This window comes from Pleurodeles waltl, chromosome 9 (genome assembly GCF_031143425.1).
Source record: "Pleurodeles waltl isolate 20211129_DDA chromosome 9, aPleWal1.hap1.20221129, whole genome shotgun sequence".
Taxonomy (NCBI): Eukaryota; Metazoa; Chordata; class Amphibia; order Caudata; family Salamandridae; genus Pleurodeles; species Pleurodeles waltl.
Window position 1 is genome coordinate 59,859,296 of NC_090448.1, and position 18,276 is coordinate 59,877,571.

Here is an 18,276-nt window from a genome sequence, read left to right on the forward strand (position 1 = left end):
TTCTGAAGGAGGGAGACAGGCCAGTAGGGCTTGGGCCAAAGCAGTTGGTGTCGTCGTCTTCTCTGCAGGGTTTTTCAGCTCAGCAGTCCTCTTCTTCTTTAAGTTGCAGGAATCTAAATTCTTAGGTTCAGGGGAGCCCTTAAATACTAAATTTAAGGGCGTGTTTAGGTCTGGGGGGTTAGTAGCCAATGGCTACTAGCCCTGAGGGTGGGTACACCCTCTTTGTGCCTCCTCCCAAGGGGAGGGGGTCACATTCCTATCCCTATTGGGGGAATCCTCCATCTGCAAGATGGAGGATTTCTAAAAGTTAGAGTCACTTCAGCTCAGGGCACCTTAGGGGCTGTCCTGACTGGCCAGTGACTCCTCCTTGTTTTTCTCATTAATTCCTCCGGCCTTGCCGCCTAAAGTGTGGCCGTGGCCGGAGGGGGCGGGCAACTCCACTAGCTGGAGTGCCCTGTGGTGCTGGAACAAAGGGGGTGAGCCTTTGAGGCTCACCGCCAGGTGTTACAGCTCCTGCCTGGGGGAGGTGATAGCATCTCCACCCAGTGCAGGCTTTGTTACTGGCCACAGAGTGACAAAGGCACTCTCCCCATGTGTCCAGCAACATGTCTCGAGTGTGGCAGGCTGCTAAAACCAGTCAGCCTACACGGGTAGTTGGTTAAGGTTTCAGGGGGCACCTCTAAGGTGCCCTCTGGGGTGTATTTCACAATAAAATGTACACTGGCATCAGTGTGCATTTATTGTGCTGAGAAGTTTGATACCAAACTTCCCAGTTTTCAGTGCAGCCATTATGGTGCTGTGGAGTTCGTGTTTGACAGACTCCCGGACCATATACTTTTATGGCTACCCAGCACTTACAATGTCTAAGGTTTTGCTTAGACACTGTAGGGGCACAGTGCTCGTGCACTGGTGCCCTCACCTATGGTATAGTGCACCCTGCCTTAGGGCTGTAAGGCCTGCTAGAGGGGTGACTTATCTATACTGCATAGGCAGTGTGAGGTTGGCATGGCACCCTGAGGGGAGTGCCATGTCGACTTACTCGTTTTGTCCTCACCAGCACACACAAGCTGGCAAGCAGTGTGTCTGTGCTGAGTGAGGGGTCCCCAGGGTGGCATAAGATATGCTGCAGCCCTTAGAGACCTTCCCTGGCATCAGGGCCCTTGGTACCAGGGGTACCAGTTACAAGGGACTTACCTGGATGCCAGGGTGTGCCAATTGTGTAAAACAAAAGTACAGGTTAGGGAAAGAACACTGGTGCTGGGGCCTGGTTAGCAGGCCTCAGCACACTTTCAAATCAAAACATAGCATCAGCAAAGGCAAAAAGTCAGGGGGTAACCATGCCAAGGAGGCATTTCCTTACACTGTTACAATCCGCTTCTTTTGATTAGTCGAAGGCACGCATAGGTCATGCCTTTTCCGTTGTTAGCCCTCCTCGAGCGCAGCGACCAAGTACGGAAAACATGTGAGGCTTGCCGTGGTTGTGGACAATTTTTTCTCTGTTTTTGGAGCGCGATCTCGCTGGGCAGAAGTCGAGCGCTTCGTTAATTGCACTTTTGCCGTTAAGTTCATAATTGCACTTTGTGTTAACTGTACAGCGCGATCGCACAGTTTTTTTCTTTTGATGCAGGAAAAATCCGGTTGGGAGTTTACAACAGCTATAACTCTGACAAATGAGAGACCCTGGTGCATTGTAAATGCTTGTTTAAACTTGCTTTTTAAATGCAGGGCACTGGAAGGGCAGGAATTGTAAGTATTATAGGATTCTCAAAAGCAACATACGCCTTCTTGGTGGATGGAAGGAGACTCTGACCTAATCACCAAAACAAAACTACCCTAAGTCAAACTCCTTAATGTGCTGTAGTCAGACTCCAATGTGGCTGTCATGCTCCCTCACCTCGTTCAAACTTTAAGGATATCCCGTTGCATATTTTGCAGCGGGGAATTAGTTTACCAAGGGAGGTCTGGCAGCTACCTGCAGTCAAACGGAGCTAATAGGGCTGCAGTAAGTTAGATACCAGCAGCAAACAAGCATTGGCAAAGTCAATAGGTCTGGCATTAATGTGCTTCTGCCTGACATCTGCATTAATCCATGCTTGTGCTTGCATACCGTAGCAGATTAAACGTCAGACCTATTGACTTTAGCATGATACACAGGTCATAAAATTAATAAAGTCTGTACCAAATTAAGTACATTTATCCGTGCCAACTTCTAAGAGATTTTTAAAAACTTCTCTGTTCCTTTTTTTGTGAATTCTAATCAAGCCACTAGCTATAATACTGATAATTGTAAAGCATCATGTTGCAAATCTAATATACTTTTAAGTGCTTAACATACCTGTAAAGTTTTGCAATACCAATAGTAAATACATCAAGCAGCCCGCATTATGCACAAGAAAGAGACTGGTTACAATTTATGGCGTCTCAGAGGGCCACAAATGAAGGAAGCATTTATCAACTTACTATGTCAAGGCATGCCCTGTGCCTTACTCCTTCTAGAATTCTGAGGCATTTAAAACCACTGACCATCAGGCACACCTCAAATGTTGAATCTCTTAGCTGGCATCAGTAGAACTGCTGCAATCATCTGTGGAGTCCCGCCAACCCCAGCTCAATGACCTATACTGTACAACTTTTACATGATCCGTCTCATCGGGATCCTTAACTCATAAAACATGGATTATATGTATGCTGATACACAGCTATATAAAGCTTGACAACAACTATTGCAACTCACTGAAAGTCTTTCACTGCTCATCTGTGCTTCATCATAGTATGCAGAAAAACTGTCTGTGCTGGAATGGGGGAGAAAAGCAAAACACTGCCGACACCCCTCTTTCCGATCCAGCTTGCTTTCCCCTGCCCAGAGTCCTCAGACACCTACTGCTAACTAGTGGAAAGAGCCCACAGTCTAAGTGTGCTGTTTGACAGCAGTCTTTCATTCCTCGTATAAATGCTGTGACCAAAGCTGCTTTCCACAATTTGCTCCTACTTCAGGTTGTCCTTCCTCCCCTTTACTTAGCCCAGAAAATCACTACTATATCTGCAGTAGTGATTTCCTGCAACAACTAACATAACAGCTCCTCCCATGATCTCCAATATAAATCAATATCTAAGCTCAACAGGTTCAAATCATGACGCCTGTCCCATGTTTGGCCTGAGTCGCTATGAACACATCTCACATACACTAGATTCCTTCAATAAGCTGCCAGTGAAGGAACGAGCTAACTTCAAATAACTGTGCTTCGTTCACAAAGCATTGCATGGCCATTCACCAACTTCCTAGTCTAAGCTGTTTCGCCCTTATTTCCATCCAGAAGCCTACGAACTGCCAGCCACAACTTTCTCTCAATCCAATTGTATTGATGAATGAAGTCTGGGGTCAGGAGTCTTCATATTCACAGATCATCACTATGTAACTCCCTCCCAAAGCCCCTAAATCTTAAACCCCACTTCAGAAGATATAGAAAGGAGCTAAAAAAATACCTATTTAAACATACAATTGGTTGGCACCTTCTGCTGACTTAACTCACACCTGCCCACAAATTAGTGAGACAAATCCTGTCTGGTCACCTGCAATAATGTATAGTATGTAAAATGACCTGCCCAGGTTTCATAATTAATCCCAATTTGCACATTTTCCCCAGCAGTGAAAACATACAGCCGCAATCAACACAAATACTTGCTCACTGAACAGTTATACGCAATGAGTGTGTCTGCTATCCTACCCTGCTACTTCTCCAACACTTGACAAAGTTCGCACATTTCCACCAATTGTGAAACACTGAGTTTTTGCTCGACAGACACACGTAATTCCCTAACATGACGCCCTGCCATCTTCACAAATGCATTGCAAACCAATGAAAAAAGTGACTAGCTTGCTGTTGTCAAACAGGGCGAAATACTGGCACTATAAATCTGGGGATAACACACGCGAAGTACAACTGATCCCCCAAGTTTCAGACGGGAACAAAACAATGTCATCTTTATACGCACACTCTTTATTAAAAACATAATAGGTTTAAAAACTACATAGAAACTGTCTTTACCTAGGACAGCCATCACATTTTATTTAGTTAATAACTTTACACATTTGAGAAGTGATGTTTTACAACAATGTGTAGTACACAGAGCGTGTCCTAAATTCACAAAGCAGCAGAATCGCAGTCATGAGTGGTGAAACTAGACCAGAGAATTCCTTAGCACTCAAATGTTAACAAAAGGGATACAGCCTCTGAGATAAATTATGTTCACTGTAGCCTGAAGAACACCACCAATGTTTGAAAGAGCAAATGTTGCCTGCGGCTTCTCCTGTAACTATATTAAGCTGTTATTTATCTCTCTGTTGACAGTTTAATGTAAAAGGAAAAAAGGGAGGCAGTACAATAAAACTGAAAGGCTAGCATGTTTACAACACTAACACATTCGAGAGAAAAGCACACTGCAGAGAAACAAATATATTTGTTTGCCTAGAGAGTATAACTGTGGGTATCTCGCAGGTCCGAAAGCTGTGCAGCAAACAACTCCCCTTGGGAATGCAGGGCTGGGGAGCTTGTATTACGCAGAAGTAGATGTGCAGTGTCAGAACGCCATTCAGAAGGTCACAGGAAAGCAGGAGCTACTGGGCTCAACCATGGTAGTTAAAGCCTTTTACACTCCTGATGTTCAGGGGCCGATCTACTAACCAGCACCCCAGGAGTGATCAGGGTCTGAATGTGCATCCTTCGATAGCACTGCAGCTGAGGTCTCTGGATAAGTTATTCACACATAGCCCGGTAGGGGCAGCAGTTGGGTGTCCTTGAGTTCCTCATCTGCAGTCTTGCAAAAGCAGTGGCTGGGGAGTGCTTGATGCTCTTTACGTGCTGGTAGTGAGGAGGAGGAGGGGCGAGATGGTTTGAGATCCTAGTGCTGGTCCTCAGTTGAGGCCTGGGGCCTTCTTGGGCAACTACGGTGTCCTCCTCCTCACGATAACAGTCTCGACCAGACCACACTCCTTCACTGGTCCCAGTGGTCCCCACTGGCAAATGGGATTAGACTCCACTCTGCTACAGCCTGATCAGCACAGCAGCAATCTTCACAGTAGCCCCACCTGGAATACGGGGTCACCAACTTAGCTCCACATGGGGGCTATGGCCTGATGGGTATGGCAGCACTTCTTCACGACTGCCCCATGTGCCACATGGGGGTTGCAGACTTCGCTCTGCATACGTCCCTCCCTCCTCTGGCATGCAGGTGTGGTCGACTTTTCTCTGCACAGAGGAAACAACCCGGTGCAGTATTTGCCTCTTAACACTTGTTACAGGGGTCCAATCGACCGGACCCCGCTGCCACTGGACCTCCCTCCCGCGTTCTCCACATCAGCACAGGGCACACTGGTCTTGGCAAGTAGTTGTGCTCCTGCCTCCAGGGGTAGGCAGTCTTTAGGTCCATGAATGGTGTCCTCCCCCACCCAGCTGGGAAACTGGCAGGCTTTGGCCACCATCCCTGGTCACATGCAGAAGTCTAGCAGAGCTACTCTTCGTCGCACAGCCCACCTGACTGCTTTTCTTAAGAATTATGGGGGCCTCAAGCTCTCCTTCTTATAGTCCATTTCAGGGCATCAAATGTGATTTAGAGTGTGTCAGTGAAGTTTATGATGGGGTTCTGCTTCATTTTGAAGTACCCTCTCCTCTGCAACTTCCTGCAGTAAGTAGTCTGTCACAGAAGGTGCAACTCTGAATATGATAGCCCCACAACACAGGCCATTGGGGGGGTGTGGGGGGGGGGGAGGGGGGGGAAGAGGTGACTAGAGGTTCACATCCAGATGTCAGCTACAGAGATGTGTGGATCAAAAGGTTACACCAGAGCCTCTGCTTTATGATCATATCAGCCCTATCTCCTTCTTGAGATGTGTCCAAGTCCCTTCTAGTGACCTTTCTCCGAATCCGAGCCTGGCTCTCCCTTCCTCCAGAGGGATTGCGCCACCTCATCTTCCTCTAGTAGTCTGTGGGTCTCCCAAAACGGAACCCAGCATCTTCAGTGTATTAGACCATTCATAGGCACACAAATGCAGCACATGCAAATAACACACACACACTGCACAACACTACAATATCCCTGTACTATACCAGTCACACATACACATACACTCAGCATGTGTACCACACATGCACAGCACTCCATACCAAACTGATGTTAAGGAAGGTGAGTTAAGCACACAACAGCAGACCTTTAAATGAGCCTATAGGACTCACTCCAATGATGGGTATTAAAAAAGACCTCTTCACTCTTATTGAACACCACATAGTATGCACTACGACAGAACTCCTGGCAAAGGCAGAAGCCTTTCACCACCACTATGATGGTAGCACTATGGGCGACCCTCCCGTTTGAAAAATACAGCAATCCGTAAGACAGGCCTATGTCACCGCTGTGATTGCACAGGAAAAAAATAAAAAATAATTCGGGATCCAGTCAACATTACAGTTGGGGCAATCAGGGCTGAGTTACGTCCCATAACTACGTCTCACAGTAGGAAAATGTTTTTCTTATGATACCAGTACAAGTGCCTTCATTAAATTCAGAATAATTATTAGCACTGAAACATATATTCTAATATGTGCTACAGATGTGATGTAAAACACGGCTTTCGAGTTGAATTACAATGAAAGCCCCTACGTGAAAAGAATAAACAACAACAAAAAAAGTCAGATCTTAAAATATATTCACAGAATAGAATACACTTTTTATTACTACTAGTGATTTCTCTGTTCTGGTTGTACAATTAAATGTACTTCCCGTGCAAAAAATAAAATCATACATTTTGAATAGCATCTTTTATTAAAATAGATAGTAACATAATGCCATGGAAGATGCTGCGTAATACGCTTGCAATGGCATATTACGCTGCACAATTTAACAATCGTTTCAGAATATGTTTACTCATCCAGCACCCCGGACTAGATTAAGGGGTAAGAGCTTGGACTTGGAAATCTGCAGACAGAAGTTGACACACAGGCATAATTATGAACAGACTTATGAATTGATGAGATGTGGCATAGCGCTGAAACTGTCCATCAAGAGAATGACAACAGTTTCTTAAACCTTGGGTTGTTTAGTCCTGAACTAGAACATGAGACTCCATTCTTGTTGAGATCTTTCTTTTCATACTTGTATGCATTGTATATGGCGATAGACGAGTACTAAGGTTCTCCTCATGAAAGACACTGGAACGCAGGATCAGAATAACTCATTCATGCTGCCTGGAGACTAAGGTTAAGGGACAACCATATCAGTGAAAGCTTGTGGGCAACTTTGCCAGCCAGATGTATATTCAAAGAGATAATTAAGGTGGCTACATCAGTCTGGTGAGGTTTCCCCCAGAATAACCATTCGATCCTGTGTTTAGTGTAAACTATGTACATCACACTGCTTGACGATGGGCCTCACGGGCATCCTTGGCTTAGCTGCACAAGACCTTTGTCTGACCACCATGGCAGATATCAGCGGGCAAATACAGTTTACACAATCTACAAATTCCCTTTTGATACTTCTGTTGGTGTCCATTTCTGTGGGCTTAAAAAGTGTGTGTGTGTGTGTGTGTGTGTGTGTGTGTGTGTGTGTGTGTGTGTGTGTGTGTGTGTGTGTGTGTGTGTGTGTGTGTGTGTGTGTGTGTGTGTGTGTGTGTGTGTGTGTGTGTGTGTGTGTGTGTGTGTGTGTGTGTGTGTGTGTGTGTGTGTGTGTGTGTGTGTGTGTGTGTGTGTGTGTGTGTGTGTGTGTGTGTGTGTGTATAAATAAATAAAATGGCACTTACCCAGTGTACATCTGTTCGTGGCATGAGACGCTGCAGATTCACATGCTGTGCATTATCCTGCCATCTAGTGTGGGCTCGGAGTGTTACAAGTTGTTTTTCTTCGAAGAAGTCTTTTCGAGTCACGAGACCGAGGGACTCCTCCCTTTCGGCTCCATTGCGCATGGGCGTCGACTCCATCTTAGATTGTTTTCCCCGCAGAGGGTGAGGTAGGAGTTGTGTATATAGTAAAAGTGCCCATGCAATGGAGTGAGTATGTATGTACATAAAAAAAATTACAAATTTATAAATGTACAAGTTTCATCAACTTATAACGGCTACAGGCTCCCGGAGAGGGCGCATGTGTATCTGCAGCGTTTCATGCCACGAACAGATGTACACTGGGTAAGCGAAATTTTCCGTTCGATGGCATGTGTAGCTGCAGATACACATGCTGTGCATAGACTAGTAAGCAGTTATCTCCCCAAAAGCGGTGGTTTAGTCTGTAGGAGTTGAAGTTGTTTGAAATAATGTTCGTAATACAGCCTGTCCTACTGTGGCTTGTTGTGTTGTTAACACATCTACACAGTAATGTTTTGTGCATATATGAGGCGTAGACCATGTGGCTGCCTTACAGATTTCTGTCATGGGTATATTTCCTAGAAAGGCCATTGTGGCGCCTTTCTTCCTAGTGGAGTGCGCCTTTGGCGTAACAGGCAGATCTCTTTTTGCTTTAATATAGCAGGTCTGAATACATTTCACTATCCATCTGGCAATGCCTTGTTTGGATATTGGATTTCCTGCATGAGGTTTTTGAAAAGGCTACAAACAATTGTTTAGTTTTGCGAAATTGTTTAGTTCTATCAATGTAATACATGAATGCTCTTTTGATGTCTAGCGTATGTAAGGCTCTTTCGGCTACTGAGTCTGGTTGTGGAAAAAAGACTGAGTTCCACTGTTTGGTTTAGGTGGAACGGTGATATAACTTTTGGTAAGAACTTTGGATTTGTCCGGAGAACCACTACTTTATGTTTATGTATTTGTGTAAAGGGTTCTTGTACAGTGAATGCTTGAATTTCACTTACCCTTCAAAGAGATGTGATAGATATTAGGAAGGCTACTTTCCAGGTTAAGTACTGCATCTCAAAAGAGTGCATGGGTTCAAATGGTGGACCCATAAGTCGTGTTAATACAATATTGAGGTTCCACGAGGGAACTGGTGGTGTTCTTGGGGATATGATTCTCTTTAGACCCTCCATAAATGCTTTGATGACTGGGATTACAAAGAGTGATGTTGAATGTGTAATCTTCAGATAGGCAGATATTGCTGCGAGATGTATTTTGATAGAAGAAAAGGCTAGGTTAGATTTTTGTAAGTGTAATAAATAGCTTACGATGTTTTTCGCAGAAGCGTGTAGTGGTTGAATTTGATTATGATGGCAATAATAAACAAATCTTTTCCATTTGTTTGCGTAACAATGTCTTGTAGTAGGTTTTCTAGCTTGCTTAATGACCTCCATACATTCTTGTGTAAGGTCTAAATGTCCAAATTCTAAGACTTCAGGAGCCAGATTGAGCGATGCTGGATTCGGGTGTCTGATCTGCTGTTTGTGTTGAGTTAACAGATCTGGTCTGTTTGGTAGTTTGATATGAGGTACTACTGACAGGTCTAGTAGTGTTGTGTACCACGGTTGGCGAGCCCAGGTTGGTGCTATTAATATTAGTTTGAGTTTGTTTTGACTCAATTTGTTTACCAGATAAGGAAGGAGTGGGAGAGGGGAACAAGCGTAAGCAAATATCCCTGACCAACTCATCCATAACGCATTGCCCTTGGACTGAGGGTGTGGATACCTGGAAGCGAAGTTTTGGCATTTTGCGTTTTCTTTTGTCTATTTCTGGTGTTCCCCAGCGTAGAAAGTAAATTTGTAGTACTTGGGGATGAATCTCCCATTTGTGTGTTTGTTGGTGATCTCGACTGAGATTGTCGGCCAACTGGTTTTGAATGCCTGGGATATACTGTGCTATTAGGCGATTGTGAATCGCCCAATGCCAAATCTTTTGTGCTAAGAGACAGTTGTAATGAGTGTGTCCCTCTTTGTTTAGGTAATACATTGTTGTCATGTCTGTTTTGACAAGAATGTGTTTGTGGGCTATTAGTGGTTGAAATGCTTTCAATGCTAGAAACACTGCTAACAGTTCTAAATTATTTATGTGTAGCTGTTTTTGGTGAAGGTCCCATTGTCCCTGTATACTGTGCTGGTTGAGGTGTGCTCCCCACCCCATCACGGAAGCATCTGTTGTGATCACGTATTGAGGCACTGTGTCTTGGAATGGCCGCCCTTGGTTTAAATTTATAGGATTCCATCATTGAAGCGAGAAGTGTGTTTGGCGGTCTATCAACACTAGATCTTGAAGTTGACCCTGTGCTTGTGTCCATTGTGTTGCTAGGCACTGTTGTAAGGGCCGCATGTGTAGTCTTGCGTTTGGGACAATGGCTATGCATAAAGACATCATGCCTAGGAGTTTCATTACAAACCTCACTTGATAGTGTTGGTTTGGGTACATGTTTAATATTATATTTTGGAAGGCTTGTACCCTTTGTGGACTTGGAGTGGCAATCCCCTTTTGTGTGTTGATTGTTGCTCCTAAGTATTGTTGTATTTGGCACGGTTGTAGATGTGATTTTTGGTAGTTCAGGGAGAACCCTAGTTTGTGTAGTGTTTCTATGACGTATTGTGTGTGTTGAAAACACTGTTGCTGAGTGCTGGTTTTTATTAGTCAGTCGTCTAAGTAAGGGAATACGTGCATATGCTGTCTCCTTATGTGAGCAGCTACTACTGCAAGGCATTTTGTGAATACCCTTGGGGCTGTTATGCCAAATGGTAATACCTTGAATTGGTAATGCACGCCTTGGATTACAACCTTAAGTATTTCCTGTGTGAAGGATGTATGGGTATGTGGAAATAAGCATCCCTGAGATCTAATGTTGCCATGTAGTCTTGGTGTTTCAGCAAGGGAATCACATCTTGAAGTGTCACCATGTGAAAGTGATCTGATTTGATGTAAAGATTCAGTGTTCTGAGGTCTAATATTGGTCTCAGTGTTTTGTCCTTTTTTGGAATTAGGAATTACAGGGAGTAAACCCCTGTTTCTTTTTGATGGTTGGGTACTAGTTCTATTGCATTTCTTTTTGTAACAGTGCTTGGACTTCTATTTGTAACAGGTCTAAGTGTTGTTTGGACATATTGTGTGTTCTTGGAGGCACATCTGGTGGTAAATGTAGGAATTCTATGCAATAACCTTGTTGGATAATGGCTAGGACCCATGCGTCCCTAGTTATGTGTTCCCAGTTCTTGTAAAAATCTGTCAGTCTCCCTCCCACTGGTGTTGTGTGGTGGGGGTTTGTGACATTGAAGTCACTGTTTAGTTTGTGGGGTTTTTGGGCTCTGGAATTTCCCTCTTGTTCTAGGGAACTGCCCACCCCTATATTGTCCTCGAAAGCCTCCTCTTTGATATTCACCCTGATATGTGGGTCTGACTTGTGAGGTGGAAGGTTCTGTGGTGTGTGCCCGAAACCCCCCTCTAAACTGCAGCTTCTTAAAAGTGCCTCTGCTATGTGAGAAGTAGAGCGCGCCCATGGCTTTGGCCGTGTCTGTGTCTTTAAGTTTTTCGATCGCTGTATCCACCTCCGGCCCAAATAGTTGTTGTTCATTGAATGGCATATTTAGCACTGCTTGATGAATTACGGGCTTAAATCCGGAGGTTCGTAGCCATGCGTGTCTCCGAATGGTTACCGCCGTGTTTACTGTTCTGGCCGCAGTGTCTGCTGAGTCCATGGCCAACCTTATTTGGTTGTTGGAGATACTTTGGCCCTCCTCGACAACCTGTTGGGCACGTTTCTGGAACTCTTTGGGAAGGTGTTGAATGAGATATTGCATTTCATCCCAATGTGCCCTATCGTATCTTGCTAGAAGAGCCTGAGAATTGGCAATTCGCCATTGATTGGCTGCCTCTGCTGCCACCCTTTTGCCTGCTGCATCGAATTTCCGACTTTCTTTGTCGGGCGGTGGTGCGTCTCCAGAAGTTTGTGAGTTTGCCCTCTTTCGGGCTGCTCCTACTACCACTGAATCTGGAGTTAACTGTTGTGTGATGTACAGAGGGTCAGTAGGGGGGAGGTTTATATTTCTTCTCCACCCTAGGCGTGATGGCTCTGCCTTTGACTGGGTCTTGAAACACCTGTTTAGCGTGTTTTAACATGCCTGGCAGCATTGGCAAGCTTTGGTATTGGCTGTGCATAGATGACAGAGTGTTGAACAAGAAGTCATCTTCTAGAGACTCTGCATGTAATGCTACATTATGAAATGTAGCTGCCCTGGAAACCACATGCATGTAAGCAGTACTGTCCTCCGGTGGTGAAGGTCTTGCCGGGTAGCATTCGGGACTATTGTCCAAGACCAGTGCATCATACAAATCCCAGGCATCTGGGTCATCTTGACTCATCCCTGTGTGCGTTGGTGACTGCATCATTGGGGGTGTTGCTACTGGGGACAGATGTGGCGAATGTATTGGTGATTGGTGCGGCGAAAATTGAGGTGGAGTTTTCTCTTTTGCCTTTGGCTGCATTTCCACCTCTTGGAATGCGAGCTTCCGCTTCATTTTGATTGGAGGAAGAGTTCTGATTTTCCCTGTGTCCTTTTGGATATGGAGCCTTCTTTGGGTATGGTCAGGCTCTCCCATGCCCAGCTCTTGTTCAAATCTGTGGCCTTGTAAGTGTGTGGAAAGGCCTTTTTCCGGCTCCGAGGAAGAATGTTTCAGTACAGAATTTTTTTTGGCTCCGAGGAAACCTTTTTGACTTTCAGTGTGCCGAACTCTCGGTGCCGAGTCTGTTCGGAGTCGGTATCTCGACCGGAGTCGGATGTCTTCGGCTGCTGGGAGGCCTTTTTCGGTGCCGATGTTTGGTCACCGTGTTTTCGGGTAAAGCCATGGCCTGTTGGCGGTGGCGTTCCCTGGGCCTTCATGATCTTCGAGTGAGTTTTTGCCGGGGCTGGTTTACTCACGGTTTGCTGTGTCTTCGACTGCTCATTCTCTGACTCGTCTTGGTCCAAATGTCGAATGGAGAATGTCTCCTCTTCTTCGACGTCGGTGCGTCCGGCCGGTGTTGACGCCATCTGGAGTCTTCGAGCTCTACGATCCCGCAGTGTCTTTTTGGATCGAAATGCCCGACAGGCCTCGCAAGTATCCTCTTTGTGTTCGGGGGACAAACACAGATTACAGACCAGGTGTTGGTCTGTATAAGGATACTTTGCATGGCAGTTGGGGCAGAAGCGGAAGGGGGTCCGGTCCATGAGCGTTTAAGATGGACGCGCTCGGGCCGACCAGGCCCCGCCGAGGCATGGAAGCCCGAAGGGCTGCCGGAACTTTTCTTTCTTCGGTGTCGATGTGCTAACACTAACCCGGTACCGAACACAAACAATACCGTCAAATTTTCCGATGGATAACTATCTTTTCCGAACCGAAACACGGAGCGTAGAGGAACATGTCCGAACCCGATGGCGGAAAGAAAACAATCTAAGATGGAGTCGAAGCCCATGCGCAATGGAGCAGTCCCTCGGTCTCGTAACTCGAAAAGACTTCTACGAAGAAAAACAACTTGTAACACTCCGAGCCCAACACTAGATGGCAGGATAATGCACAGCATGTGTATCTGCAGCTACACATGCCATCGAACATATATATATATATATATATATATATATATATATATATATATATATATATATATATATATATATATATATATATAGAGAGAGAGAGAGAGAGAGAGAGAGAGAGAGAGAGAGAGAGAGAGAGAGAGAGAGAGAGAGAGAGAGAGAGAGAGAGAGACAGAGACACACAAAGACCCGTGTACTCCACCAATATAGAGTAAAGGACAGTCAAGAGGACCAGTACTTTTTGTGTTAAAAGAATTTCGGGCGAGCACAGATAGGCTCTTGCATTCTCATTTACACATATATCAGAGCCGTGATTTGACTTCAGTGGCTCCTAACACCTCTTTTGCTAATGTTAGCTTTATGCGCCTCACTGGTTCCCTAAGGTCCTGTGTGGCTCTTGTAAGGACTGAAGCTTTCCTAGGCGAGGGACATGAGTAGCCAGCATGCAGTAGGGATCTACTAAAGGTCTTTTCTGCACCACTGCGAACTCACAAACGTACAGGAGCTACACTACTGATAATGAGAACCATGGGTTCTGAGAGCAACTTGCAATGCAGTGCGGTGTTAGGCAGCAGAAGTGTCATTCTTCAGTCTATATAAGGAACCTGGAGGAATACTGCAGATCATCTGGTAAGCTGAAAATAAAAGGTGCTTGCTTACTTTCTATTCTGTAAGCAAAAACATACTAGGAAATATGAAAATGGAAGCCATCATAGGTGTAGTCAGTTTTTCGGGGCCCTATCATAACGGGAAATCACATTCAACAAATACTATGGTGCCATTGTTCAAGTACGGAGAGCTGAAAAATGGTAATCTGTGGCAAAAAGCACCAGCCAGCATTCTGAACAGCGTCAGCCTTTACTTTCCCTACTCTACAGTTGGTAACTGGATACAATGGTCATAGAGCTACAACCCCTGTATAATTGAAAAACTATATTTTATGCTCCTTAGGAAAGCTACCAAAACATTTAACTGCTAACTGGGGACAGTCAATGGTGAAACCACTAATTACAGATGTGATGGGTACAACGTATGATTATATTTTTATATTGGGCTAAAACCCTGAGAATTAAAAGGTTATGGACTAAAGCAAGGTTACTACTCTGCAACATGAAGCAGAGCATGTCAAAACAAATAGGATACTTCTTAAAAAAATAATAATAAACAAAAAACTAGAAATCTCTCTAATTATGCAGATTGCTCAATAACAAGTACTACTTTGAACAGTAGAGATCACAATATAATGTGGATACACAGAGTTTATGTATCATAATATTCTCTAGGTAGATTTTCACCTTCAGTAATTTGGGGGAAAGGGATTCCTCACCTGGGCTACTTTCAGACCCTTTCTGCTTTTTGTTCTTTGCAAGCTGAATGGCTCTGTAATCCGTCCTCGCAGATCCCCCACTTTCCTAAAGAGATTATACACCAAAACTGAGTTAGAGAAGACAACTGGGTGCACCTTAAAGGTATAACAACACAATGTTAGCTCTTTAGAAGACATTCAGTAAAATATAAAGCTTGAAGAGCAAAAAAGAAAAGTAAACACTACCTTTCCCAATACCCTGGTTGTCATACAGCTGAAGCTGCACCCATCATTACAATCAGTGTGAAACTGGCTATTTGTGCCAGTCATGTAGTGGGTAGTGAGGAAGGAAGAGACAGTGAGGTTGAAACCGGAGGCAAGACAACACCATATAATGCATGAGTAGAGGAACATATTTCACATATGTTCGTTATCTTTCTTTTATTAACAGTGCATAGTACTTCAAAGCATATTAAGGCATTATAAACACTCAGAATGACGGATGAAGCTATATTATATTTCAAATGACAAGAAACAAGTTGGTTTCTTACATCTGTGCTAAATATCTGGTATAGTTATCACTACTGTGTACGGAAACAAAAGAAAGTATGAACATTGAAATGAGAAACGAAGCACATCTCACACAAATACCAACCCTGCCTACACAGAAGACAAATACTGCAGTCTGCAACGTGATTGCTATTAGAAATGAAAGGAGACTAGTGAAAGACTTTCCAAATATTAGCTTTTATAGACTTATATAACATTTTGTATGAAAAAGTAGTAGTCACTTCTATCACACAACTGGAGACTTCAAACCTTCCAGTCAAATGTGTCAACTGCACCTGTGAAACCAACATTTTACTTAAGATACCAACTGCGAAACATGACCTCACTACCCTACACGCAATAAGATGTGGGATTCACTTCCAGCCAAATCAAAAATCCAAATAAATAAACAGATCAACTGTTACAAATACCAAGGCACCACATACACAGCGAGGTTGCTCCGCTCATGATAGACAACTGTTAAGTAGCCTGAGGGATGAAGGGGATCAGTAAAGGGAACAAACTACCTTCTCAGTAACCAAACAGGAGTAAAACATCTTCAAAATCCCAAAAGATGTAGACTTTAGAGCAGGTGAATACAAGTCAGGGACAGCTATAGAAAAAAATCTGACGCTGGGATTTGCAGATCTCACGCAGAGAAATGAAATTCTAAAATTCAGAGGATGTCATCGGTTCAGAAAATAAATCCTTGACTCGTCTAAAGTAAGCAAATTCACTCCACCTTGGTGAAGAGGGAGCAACAGTCAATGGCAGTTATCACCCGCTGTGGTTCCCCTGCAACAGTACAACCTGATGAAAATTAAACTGCCTTGCTGAACGGTGGCCAAAACTGAAGACCTCCAAGGAAGCACACGTGAGAAGGTGATTTTAATGTATGCACTGCATATAAATTGCCTGACAAATATTTCTGCAGTCAATTTGGCTGTAACAAATACAAATGATGCTTTTCAAGACATACGCTTCTTTCACTTAGCAATACATAGAAAGTAGCGTATCCATTCAGCTGCAGTCTAAACGTGCCACCGGTTAGGCAGTGCTTTTTAAAGTATGTTTTTATGAATTAAAATTTTCTATACCAAGACGTAAACATACACATCACAAACAATATAATCCAAAATGAACAATGTGAAACAGAGTAAAGGTACGACTAAAGCTTATCACAGGTTCATTCACTTTTTGGCATACTAAAAAAATATACTTTTATACGTTTGAACTTTAAATGATTATGGTCTCTAGGGGCAGAAGTGTTCTAAATCAAGTGGGATATAAAATACATCTTAACACTTTACAATAATTACACTTGTCAGACAAATGATGTGTGAATTCCGAGGGACACAGGATTTTCAGGACTAACATAACTAGTCTTGAAAATAAACACTTGTTTTTTGTATGGCCAATCAAAAATATGGCGATTGCTTCATAAAGAAGTATAAAATAACATTAAGTGGTACAAAAGGGAACAGGCCATTAAATAAACACATCTCTTGGTTTGCAAAGCCAATAAGAATGCACATTATGAATAAGAAACATTCATACAGAATCAGAGAAGCAGGGTGTAATTCACCAAGGTCTGTAGCACATAAATCTTAAATAGCCATTACACTGGATTATGACTCACACAGGTATCTTTCTAAACCACTATTTCATGATAAAAACGTAGCCACCCCTGTTAGTTACTTCAAGCATTTAATGATTGACAAACGTTTTGTTACATCTGCACGTTTCCCGGCGTTATTTGAATCAGTGCAGTACACTTGTATGGCATCCCAGCACAATTTTGGCGCACTTTTGCAGTTTGTGGATTTCTCCTTGACAATAGTCCTGTTGGTCTGGTGTAATGGTATTTGGTCAGCAGCAATCTGTCTGTGGGTTATGTATATATGAAGGAGTTTTATAAGGATCTGCTTTTTATGCAGTGTATACATGTAACATTCATATGTGTACATAAACTTACTCGGAATTTTTTTTTTTTTAAAAAGGCTTGTTTTTGATCACGTATGACATTACTCAATTTTTGTGCTTCTCCAATCAAATTATAAATTATCTAATTTAGACTAATTATAATTTCCAGCCCTACATATTATATATGTGCACAACACAACTAGAATGAGCTATTCTTGAGAACCTTATTGATTATATTGTACTGTAGCAGTTCAATAGAGTTCTTAGGCGCACCAAAATGCCTTACAGATGATAAAGTAGGTACCTCGTTTGTTGTACATGGTTGAAAGAAGGTGTTGGCTAAGATGCCAGTTGTTAGTGTTTATTGTTACAGGTAATGCCTGGAGATTAGCTCTAAACATGACGCAGCATTACGTGCGGGGCACTACGCAAACAGAGAATAGTATTTTGTCACGCAAATTAATGAAATGCATGTGTGAGTGCTACTCCCTACCTTGGGATGATTATGTTTAAGTGCTGGTTTGACAACAACATCCCCAGATACAAGGAAGAATTTAGTACTGTGTACTACCTACCAGACATGCATACATAGTAAAGACTATTTATTTTCAGTACACCAGATTACATTTTAATGATTGGGGCACCTTGAAGAATGCTAGGACTAATGGCCTGACATTCAGTTAGGTGGAAAGATTCCTGGGTCACAAATGTGACGAATATCCGGTCTACCTTATTTCAAGTGCATTATATCCATTGTCCTTGCAATAAACAGGGCTGGATATCCTTCATGTTTTTGATGGACTAACCGTTCCTCAAAAATCTAAATTAGACAACTCAGTCAAGAAAATGGGGAATCAAAGTAAAAACCACCTCTTCATATTAGTCATCACAAGGTACTCAGTATTTTGTACTCAAAAATAGTGACTGTGACACGATACAATCAAGGGGTTCAAGATGGACCACATTCAAGGTATATCCTGCAAAAACAATATGAATGTATCTTTAATAAGTTATTCTATAAA

General features: G+C 43.3%; 1 protein-coding gene across 3 annotated transcripts in view; it reads right to left on the reverse strand.

Moving 5' to 3' along the window:
- LOC138258940 (zinc finger X-linked protein ZXDA-like) overlaps positions 1-18,276 on the reverse strand; it is a 59,996-nt gene that overhangs the window by 17,793 nt on the left and 23,927 nt on the right. For 2 of the 3 annotated variants that reach the window (XR_011198606.1, XM_069206284.1), the window contains exon 7: positions 14,804-14,888. The exons of the other annotated variant lie outside the window; for it this stretch is intronic. Coding sequence is in view for 1 of the 2 variants with exons in the window: in XM_069206284.1 (XP_069062385.1) it covers positions 14,804-14,888 (85 nt within the window). In the remaining variant the exon portion in view is untranslated. The remainder of the gene's footprint in view (positions 1-14,803; positions 14,889-18,276) is intronic. 3 annotated transcript variants of the gene reach the window in all.